Raw genomic sequence first — 10855 nt, forward strand, 5'->3', positions numbered from 1 at the left:
TCCAGTCCACGCGCATCAAATTGACTTTTAGGACCTGCTCGTGCCTTGGGTAGGTGGCACAGTACTATAGAATACAATGTTTACGGGTGCGCGGACGTTCAGGCTTCAGCAACAACTACTCCGTAGGCCGACAATATTAATTGCAGAACATCAGCAAGTACCAGGACGGTCGTCGCCCGACTCGGACCTCAGGATCTGCAACCTTCCATGGTATCGTGATGGGGGCAGCAGTTGGAGCAGTTGGAGCCTTTGATGGGGGGCGATGTCACGTTGATGACGTGAGCTAGTTGTTGTTGAGGTATCCTGTCCCAAATGGGCAAGATGCCACAGTCGTTTTGACTGATGGGTACGCATGCCGGGGCCGAAGGCTGGCAAGCCGCAAAGAACCCAGGAGGCATGTGTGCCCCTTGAAAGTTGAAAGGGGACGGAACAGCTGGCTCTGATTACAAGTTTGTTCTGAAGGTCGGGAAGATCAGCGCCAGGAAGGCTGATTTGACTCTGACTCAAAGTCGCACATGGCACTTGGCGCGCATCAGCTTTTGTCCAGACTGCACTGCAGAGGCAGCGAACGTCGAGGGTACGAAGCTTTCCACCCACCAGCCTCACCTTGGAGTTGAAAGAGGAGGTTGAAAGAGACGTGTTCGAACAATGTGTGGGCGGAAGAGTGGGAGCCAAGCGCATTACTGCGTAAGTACCGGGTCGGTCAGCAGTCAGCAACCAGTCGACGGGACGGACGCCTCAGGTCGGGCTGGAGAAGCCCTTGATAGTAATAATAGAACAGCGAACCTTTAATCCTCATCAAGATGTTTGGATGGTATCCGTAGATAGGTACTTGGGGGCACCAAGCCAAGGTAAGCCAAAAGAAAGTACCTTTTTTCGTACTTGATCCGACAGCGAAGCAGTGACGGTCCCCTTTCTCGCCTCAGCGGCAGCCTGTCAGGCAAGGTACCTATCCGTACACATGTACGGCATGTTCAATGATACGGTGCAATTCGCAAGGCCTCGTCGTGTCTCCAGCTAGGCCGCCGTGCCCGCCCCTTTTGAAGGAAACGGGAAGCAGGTCACCGTGCATGATGATATACCGGTGAGTGACACCGTTTCAAAGTATGGGACCCACGTGGCGGCGAGTACTCTTCATGTCCCGCCTGATGTCCGAGAATCCTTCCTCCCATTCCCAAGTTCCCCCCCCCCACCGTAACGAAAGCGCCTGCAGCCTCCCCGTGCTCCTCTGAAAAAGTTTCCCCTTCTGCTTGGATACTGGGCTCTCCCCTACGTACGCAGCCCTTGCACCCCCATCCACAAGCGAGCGGAAACTCAAGCTGCACGACATCCCATTGGTCCAACATCAGCTAAGAACAAGCCCCTGGCCCCCCCCCCCTAGGCGCAAGTGCAGAGTGCAGATGTGCAGGGCATGTTGCAGGGCGGGCTAAAGCAGTCAAGTTGGTGGGCGGAGAACAGGCCAGCGCAGCGACCCGGCGGAGCCAGTCAGTGCAGGAACAGGAGCCCTCGAAACGATGGAGAGAGAGACTACGAGTGCCCAGGTACCTAAGGTGGTGGACTATAGCCCAATGGCAGGACCGGGAGGTAAGGTACATCGCAGCTAGCACCGGGCTGCAACATTTTTAGGTGCACTTTACCAGGTTCCGCTGTTACTCCTGCATTTTGGAGGTAAATTCCATCAGTCCAGCAGCATTGGATCCAATGTCTTTTTTTTTTTTTTGCCCTCTGCCCCCTTCCCCATCGCTTCCCAATCCCTAGAGTGGCATTTCTTCCAAAAACCTCCTTTCTACAACGGCGGAGAAAGGCAGCGAAGTGACCGACACACTCTCGGAAAATACCACTCTAGCCAGGCATTCTTTTCTCTCGCCGCATCATCAGCTTTCTATCCAACTTCGACCTTCCTTCACTTTGCGATCGCCGTGCCAGCAGCAACCTATTTGCGGTCTACCTGGCCCGAGAGCCTAAAGTAGTAATAACCCGACCACGGACAGAAAAGATACGGCAATCCGAAGGGGAAAACGCCTAAGAAGGAGAAGGATTAAAAAAAAAAAAAAAAAAAGAGTAATCAAACCCCTAAAAATCCGACGAGCCAACCCCCGTCAGCAACTGCTCTGCGTAAAGGTACGCGCGGAGTCGACATCGTCCCGTCTCGCCCAACACCCAGCCTCCTTTCGTTTCTCACCCCTCGCTCCCTTACCACCTTACTCGCTTCACTGCGCCGACGAGGAGGACCGCAATAAAAAAAAAAAAAGACGAGGTCGAACATCGCAGGACGCTCCTCGCCTCAGCAACGCGCGCTACCCCGGGCACACTCCACCGATGCGAACCCAGCCATCCGCACACTCGAGCATTGACTCCCTTTCCCGTTCCTGCGTATCTGCTGCGTTCCTGCATCCGCTGCATCTCCATCGCGCCTCACCTGACTCGGCTTCCCAGCGACCTGGCGATAGCACCCGCTACCCGCATCATCGACTCCACGAGTAAAGTGCGACTTGAGCGACTTTCTTCATTATCGTGACGCCCCTAAGCAACTTCTTCAACGAACGAACGAAACGATTTCAATTGATACCCCCCAAAATCCCGGGCGCACTGGACACGACTTACGAGCAAGTCCATTTTCAACTGCCGCTCAGCGTGCAGGCCTCGATTTGATTCGCCATGGCTTTTCTTTTCAAGTCCAAGAAGAATCAGGATCGAGCTCTTGCAAGCCGCGATGGAAACTCTGGCGGATCGCAGGGCTCGATCCAAAGCCAGCGAGAGAGAATCGCGAGGGAAGAGAAGAACGGCACCCAGCGCTCGACACCGACCGGCAGCTTGAACTCAATCGATCGCGATGGGAGCGCCGGTGCTGGAAGCCCCGACCAAGGCTACACTCGCCAGCGAGGACCTAGTGTAGACCAAATACCGATACAAGCGCCTTCAAATGATTTGCCTGTAAGTTTATCCAGCTCACTTTGATGAGCTGGCGCTGCTGGAACACTGCTGATCTCCCTCCCAGCTTCGCAATGCTCCCCCCGTATCCTCGCAAAACCAGATGCCTCCTCAACAACAAATGATGAACCCTAATGCGTCGCTATACCCCTGGTCGCAACGACGATTGACGTATACATCATCACACCCGAGCCCCTTCCCCCGTTATGGAGCGGCCGTCAATTCGGTCTCGTCCAAGGAGGGCGATATTTACGTGATGGGAGGTTTGATCAATAGCTCCACCGTCAAGGGCGACTTGTGGATGATCGAGGCCGGACAGAACATGGCCTGCTATCCTCTGGCGACGACAGCCGAGGGACCTGGCCCGAGAGTCGGGCACGCAAGTTTGCTCGTTGGCAACGCCTTCATCGTCTACGGTGGTGACACCAAAGTAGATGAGATGGACGTCCTGGACGAGACGCTTTATCTCCTCAACACCTGTGAGTTTTATTCTCGTCATGCAGCGTGCACTGCCTCGTGGGAAGTTGAGTATTCGCTAACGAAGCACAGCAACGAGACAATGGTCGAGAGCATTGCCCGCTGGCACTCGGCCCTCCGGCCGTTACGGCCACTCCCTCAACATCCTCGGATCCAAGATTTACATTTTTGGTGGTCAGATCGAGGGCTACTTCATGAACGATATTGCTGCCTTTGACCTAAACCAGCTCCAAATGCCCAACAACCGGTGGGAGATGTTGATCCAGAATACTGACAGTGGCGGACCACCCGTCGGGAAAATTCCAGCCGCCCGAACCAACCACTCTGTGGTAACTTACAACGACAAGATGTATCTGTATGTATTGCGTGAAGCCTCGCAGGTATCACTACTGACGCACCTCTAGCTTCGGTGGTACAAACGGTTATCAATGGTTCAACGACGTTTGGAGCTACGATCCTGCGACGAACGAATGGACGCAACATGAATGCATTGGCTACATCCCAGTTCCCCGTGAGGGTCACGCTGCATCAATCGTCGACGATGTCATGTACATTTTCGGAGGACGCACGGAAGAGGGCGTCGACCTCGGAGATCTCGCCGCCTTCAGAATTACTTCGCGCCGGTGGTACACCTTCCAGAACATGGGTCCGTCGCCCTCTCCCCGATCCGGTCACAGCATGACCACAGTTGGCAAGGCCGTGGTTGTCGTCGGAGGCGAACCCTCTTCGTCCCCCGCCAGCGTTGGCGACCTTGGAATAGTCTACATGCTCGATACTACAAAGATTCGGTACCCGAACGATGCGGCAGCAGCACAACAACCTAATGGACCGCAAGCGAATGGACAGCAACGCCCACAGCAGGCGAGGCGGCCCAGTGCTGCGGCCGAGACAAGGAACATTCTATCAAGAGACGGTTCCCAGGGTCCTCCTGATCAAAAGCGACTAGTCGGGGCCCCTGGAGCACCTCGCGATGCTTCCGCCGTCAACAGTCCCACCAACGTAGTGCGAGGATCTCCCAACGGAACAGACGCGAACCCGGCGGCAGTGAACAATATGTCGAAGCTCCCCAGATCTGCAGCGACTTCGCCCCCGCTGGGCCCCCGCCTCAAGGACCGACGCCTGCAAAGCCTTCGGTTCAAACTGGAAACTTGGGAAGAGTTAGGGGACAGTCGTCGGAGAGAGATGGATCCGTTGGTGGCTCGCCGCAGATTGCTGCAGGCCAGTCTCCCGTCATTCGTGAGGTTAAAGAGCCCAAGGACGCGGAGAGTCCGGTCACCAATGGCCGACGGACTCCTCAGGGGGTCTTGAGATCTGGCTCCAAGTCTGAATCTGCTCCTTCCGAGCCTTCCAAAACCAGGTCCAGGCAAGGCAGCAGGTCCCAAACCTCCGTGGATAGCACGACCGAGCCTGCTTTGAAGGCAATGCAGATTCAACAACAAGCCCAAGTTCAACCACCACCTCAGACGCAAGCACAACCGCCTGTCCAACCGCCTGTCCAACCGCCTGCCCCAGTACAACCGCCTGTTCAAGCACAGCCGCCGCCGCCAACCCAACAGCAGTCGCCGCTACAAGTGCAGCAGCCCATCCGGCTGGCCTCGCCGCCACCCCCCACTCGTCAGCCTAGCAATCCATTGTCTCGACGATCCTCGGGCCGCACCTCGCAGACTGTCGCTATACTGAAGGAGTTGGACACAGCTAGAAACCGCAATGCCTGGTATGCGTCAGAGCTTGAGCTGGCTCGCAAGGCTGGGTATGTTCCCAACGCAAGCCTCAGCCCTGTTCTCGATAGCAGGGCCGCGGAGACCTTCGATGACGAGGACAAACCACTTATCGAGGCGCTCTTGGCCATGAGAACCGAGCTCGCCAATGTTCAGGCATCCGTTGACAAGCAAGCCATTCTTGCTGCGAAACAAATCGCTGAGGCGGAGAAGCAGCGAGACGCTGCAATCCAAGAGGCGGTGTATGCAAAGGCCAGAGTTGCAGCCCAGATGGGCGGAAGCGTTGCAAGCACTCCCCAGCTAGATGGCGAGCGCGATGTTGACGACCGTTCCACCGAGATCAGCCGCAAGTTGGCTTCTGCCCTCAACTACCAAAAGGACCTCCAAGCCCAGCTTGAGATGATGAAATCTGAGCTTGAAGCTGAGAAACGTGCCCGCCTTTTGGCCGACGACACGACCAACGCCTCCCAGAAGCGCATGAGCGAACTCGAGTCTTACAAGACAATGACTTCCACCGAACTCGAGCAGCTCAAAGCCGAGCTGCACATGGTGCAGAAAGAAGCTAGGGAGCAGGCGGTCCAGTACACGGAGGCCATGGCAGCGATTCAGCTCATGACTGTCGAGAAGGATGACTTTGAGAAGAAGTACAACGACTCCATCGGCAGCTCCAAGGACCAGAACGACACCTTCGACTCTCTCCGTACCGCCATGGCTGCTTCCGCAGAGATGAAGGCGCTCTTGGAGAGCAAGCTGGAGGAGGAGCGCTCGCAAAGAGAGCAACTCGAGTCCAAGTTCAACAAGCTCAAGGCGGAACACGAAGCACGCACTACGGAGCTTGTAGCTGCTACTCAGCGACTGCGTGACGCTGAGGAGATTGCCGAGAAGCATGCCAAGGAAGCAAAACTCCACCAGCAAGCCGTACTGGCCGGATTCGACAAGGTCACTGCGAGAGATATTGGATCCGACGGGAAAGCCGACGAGGGGCGCGCCAAGGCATTGCAGGGTCAGCTCGTCGCTGCGAACGCGCTTGTCAAGAAGTACCAGCAAGAGGCTGATGCTGCGGCTGATAAGCTTCGCACTGCGGAAGAGCGCATTGCTGGATTGGAGGTTTACCAGGAGCAGTCCAGTCGCGAGGGTGTGGCAATCAGGAGACAGCTCCAGGCGGCTCTGAGGGACACTCAGTCTCTGCAAGCTAAGAACTCGGACTTGAAGCACCAACTTCAGAACCAACAGCTGGAGACCAACGCGATGACCGTGCAGCACAACACCCTGAAGGACATCCTCGTTGAGCGTGGTATCAGCCCCACAGGCATGTCAAGAACCCGAAGCATTGGCAGCCCGCGAGTGAACACTCCCGAGGCGGCTCGCATTCGCGATCTTGAGGATCAGCTCAACGCTGCATTGACTGCCCACGAAGAGAATGCACAGCGCAGCACGGCCCAGCAGGAGGCGAGCGAAGCTGCGTACCGCGAAAAGCTCGGCCAACTGGAAAATGACTATCAGTCTGCTGTGCACTACGTCAAGGGTACGGAGAAGATGCTGAAGCAACTCAAGGAGCAGCTTGCCAGGTATAAAACCGAGAATGCCAAGCTCAAGAACGAGGTTATCGAGCTTGAGGATCGCGTGGAGGCATCTGCCGGCACTGACGGAAATGCCCCTGCCAACTGGGAAAGCGAACGCCACATTCTACAGGAGAAGATTGAGGCTCTCGAAGAAGACTTGCAGGCGTCCACCGAGCAGCTTGAATCTCAGCTTAACGCGGTCAGGAAGGAGTTGGAGGATAGCAAGAAGCATCGCGATGGCGCTCTAAAGGACGCCGAGGAAGCTTCCCGGAAACTGGACGCCAACCGCCGAGACTTGGAGACACTCCACCAGGAGAACAACCTCCTGGAGCGTCGCGCCCAGGATGCCGAAGGAAAGGTCTCGCTGCTTCTCGACCAGGTTGAGAACTCCGTCGACAGCTACCGCCGGCAAAGCAGGCAGGCACCGAGTATGACCTCCGACCTGACCGAGAGGGGTACCAACGGAAACAGCGTGGGACATCGACGACAGGACAGCTCTGACGCGGACAGCACCTACGGGGCAGTCTCTGGCGGAGTCGACGGACGCAATAGCACTGCGTTGGACAATCTGGCAGATGAACTCGAGACCCTGCGCACCCACTGGGAAGCCACCAACAAGAACTACCGCCTGAGCAACACCTTTGACTTTGAGGGCGCGGCAACCCCTACTCGCAAGGACGAAGAAGTCGGACTTGGCCTCAGCGAAAGCTTGGCCGACTGGCGCAAGCGACTCGACGTGGACGAACAAGCCGAGAACGACCGAGCGAAGACGAAAAGCCGACCTGACCGGCCTTAGTCTGGCGTTCTGCGACGCATGAACTCCCGCTTTACGTGACGACTTTCGAGCGGTCGTCACTACACTTTCTGTACATTCTTTGACTGCCCACGGTCCGCCGCGGTCTGCAGTTCGCAGTTGGAAGGAGTTTTTCGAATTTTGGGGATTTGGTTTCGACGCGTGGGCTCTGTTCTTCGTTTCGCAATGATTCAACGTACTCATGACGAAACAACCTTCGCTTAATTCCCCCGCTCTTTTTTATCGCGTTTCCTTTTCTTTTCCTTTCTGAGTTCATGGGTTTCTCTATTTTTGATGATACACTACACACAACCATGACCTCTGCTTGCTTGTTCTTCGCCGTGGACGTACGAGAGCAGGCCGGGCGCACAAGGGTCACTTCTATTCTTTGAGATGGGTGGATGACACTGTTGGAGAGATTGAGCACACGTGCCCAGTTGCCTTTTTCTTCTTTTCTTTTACCATAATGTACAATACTGGGGGTTTTGTTTTCTGAGAAGCCTCATCTCGACGTTGAAGGGTTTCGTTCCCCTCACGTCAAGAATATGGGGGCAAAAAAATGAAGAGGAGGCGCGCGCGCAGGAACGTTTGATGACTGATCAACGAGCGGAGCGGAGCTGGCTCAGAAGGGCAAAAAGATAACGACAATAAGCGGCCGTCGAGGATTCTCTTTCTCGTACGGTTTTGATAACAAATCCTTTTATACACTGAAGAAGAGCCTGATGATTCCTGGTGGCTTGTGATGATGGTTGGGGTTTAGCAGGCGTGACGATTGTTGTCTACCTAGGGTTTGGTCAAATGATGAGACGATTGTTACCCCTGAATGTGTCTGATGTTGTGATGTGATGTACCATCGTGGTTTGCGGTATGAACTGCCGTCCTTATGAAGAGCTTGTTCCCTCTTAGCAATTGTAGTAAGCTAGAGACATTGAGGAGCTCAGCGTTATTGGTTGCCTTGACGGCGCATCTAAACCTGGAGGCAGTGGGACTGGTCTAAGCTAGATGTGGCCACCTTTCACCACAAACCTGCGGCAGCGTGTCTAGGATAGCACAATGTCTACTTTGCCTTTTTCTTCGCACAGACTAGCTCGACGATGATTGAATATCCTAGGCCATGGTTGACAACCGGAGGAGCGAGCCTCAGGGTCTCTGAAACGATACCTCTTCAGAGGTGGCTTACGCCGCGTGTTTCCTTCCCCCCCCCCCCCCCCCCCCCCCCCTTCGTGATGGGGTGTCGTTGTAGCAGTAAGTATAAAGTGTACTTCCTGGACGGCCCTCTAGTTCTTTCGCAGGCAGGCAATATCTTGGTAGGATCTTGGAGTCCTCTTGCAACAATGGCTGCTTTTGTCCTGAACTTTTGCTTTAGCAAACACCTGCTGACATGCAGCGATGAGCCTTTCTGTATGTTGAGGAAGTGTAGTAGACGGAAACGTCCTCGAGTGTTTAGCTTCGCTTCCATGGGTCCTGGGTATATTCGCGTTGCTTTACTCTCACGAAGATGGCTACTAGATGTTTGTGAGGTTAGCTAGGGAGTGAAGTCATCGGCTGCCAGAGCTCTCGATTTGCTTTTCGGGGTCATGCGCGTCCAAGTTCTGCACGCTGTGACTGGCGACGATCCTGGGGATCATAGCCCGGTCAATTCCGGCTTCGAAGACTCGTACCGTCGTCTTTCGTTTGGGAAGCTGAAGGCTGAGCGGGAGATGACTTTGCGTCCTTATAAATCATCCGCCGGCGTCGGAGTAGATAGTCCAGGGTGCCATTCCCGAAACTGTCATTCAAGACTCATATTTAGATGACTTCCTTGGTTGCCGATACTGACTTTTTGGGCTCAGCCCATCAGAACCGGCTCAGACGATCGGCTCAAATCATCTTCCTTCATCTTGTATGTCGTGGCTTTCGTCATGAGCTTCGCAGAGACATTAGGGGGCTATGTATTTCAAGATACTTATTTAGTGGTAGAGAATAAGATTATCTATATCTCTTGACTTGATTATCTCGTGTTGTAACCATATACATACTCGAATACCCCTGTGATAGTAAAGGATTATGAAGTCTACTTGTCTATATGACTATCTTTACTAGCTACTATCTACTAAAATGAAGTGCCAGAATTTCTGGTATCGTAGAACATCCCACGCTCCAACGGTGATATGGCGCAACAAAGTCATCACACCTTATTATGCTTGGTTCTGGTCTCTAAATACACTAAACTTGCACCGTGAGATACAAGACCACGAATTGTCCCATTCCCTTCCACCAGTTTTATGCTAGTCGGCGACTCGGACATATCTCAGATGATCTATTATATGAAGAGTGGCAGGGCTCGGCAATGAAAGGAGCTAGAAAGCTGATTCTAGTACTTCTTAAAAAGGTTATTTGGCATAAATGAGTATACATGTGGCTTTTTTGAGCGATTCTGTCTTAAGCTCCTTGTCATTGAGAGGTTAAAGGTCTTCACGCACAATCAAACATTGAGGCCAAGGCATAGCGAAAAGAGTTGCACTACTGAACAGTGAACTAAGTTGTACGCTCGAAGCCATTTCAAGGTCTGTCTTAATCCCTACGGGTGGAGGAGAGTTTTTTTAATAGGAGGATTTCCTCTACGAGTGCTAGCAAGCTTCCAGTCCCGGTATGAGTATCCCCCCCCGGGCGAGTCGCCGTGAATGGTCTCTTTCCCCTTTGGACTTCACTATGCCAGTGACTCCTCGCCAGAGACCTCGTTGAATGAAAACAGCGTTGAGGATGGGTTTTGAGTCCCCTATTCTAATAGTGCCGAATTACCATTGTGTGGCATCCGCGAGTAGACGGTAAACAGCCTGTAACCTAAAGCAACTCGAATGGGAACGAACCATCAGTTTCGAACATCACCTAGAAATCTGAACCCCCGTCTACTCTTATAAGTTAACCAGCATCCTATCTCTCAAGTCCATCACCACACACCTCCCTCCATACTCACCTCCCACAGCCAAAGTCTTACCTCACTATGACTAAAAGAATACTCCCTCCCCCACAAACCACTCTCGGACCGTCATTCCACCCTACACCCGAACAAGACCCTAACGCGGGGGGAAAGCGAAACCGGGGGAGAGTCCATGTGAACGTGGAGTCGCGCGTGGAGCCGGGGGGGTTCAAGATCCGGGTGAGGTGAAGATCGGGGGCAGGCACTCTTGCCCAGATCAAACAGGGAAGTAGCCCGGAGCGGAGGGACTGGACCCACATCCTTTTTTTCGGCTCCGCAGCCCATCTCCGACAGCACGGGTGACGGTTGAGTCAAATCTCCATAGTCTGTGCTCTCACCGACGGATAACGGCCCTTTGTGACCCTTGGCAAACGCGGCACGAACCCCGCCATCTCGCCCGTTTCCCCGCCCCCTT

General features: G+C 54.2%; 1 protein-coding gene across 1 annotated transcript; it reads left to right on the plus strand.

The window, feature by feature from the left end:
* Positions 1-2231: 2231 nt before the first annotated feature.
* Positions 2232-7484, plus strand: BDP81DRAFT_467353 (kelch domain-containing protein; the record flags this gene model as incomplete). Its single annotated transcript, XM_060594454.1, has 5 exons — positions 2232-2934; positions 2999-3410; positions 3481-3763; positions 3813-4410; positions 4479-7484. Exons 1-5 carry the CDS (start codon positions 2659-2661, stop codon positions 7482-7484), a joined length of 4575 nt encoding a protein of 1524 aa, XP_060451963.1. The 5' UTR covers positions 2232-2658.
* Positions 7485-10855: the final 3371 nt, after the last annotated feature.

This window comes from Colletotrichum phormii (assembly GCF_030913505.1).
Source record: "Colletotrichum phormii strain CBS 102054 chromosome Unknown BDP81scaffold_1, whole genome shotgun sequence".
Taxonomy (NCBI): domain Eukaryota; kingdom Fungi; phylum Ascomycota; class Sordariomycetes; order Glomerellales; family Glomerellaceae; genus Colletotrichum; species Colletotrichum phormii.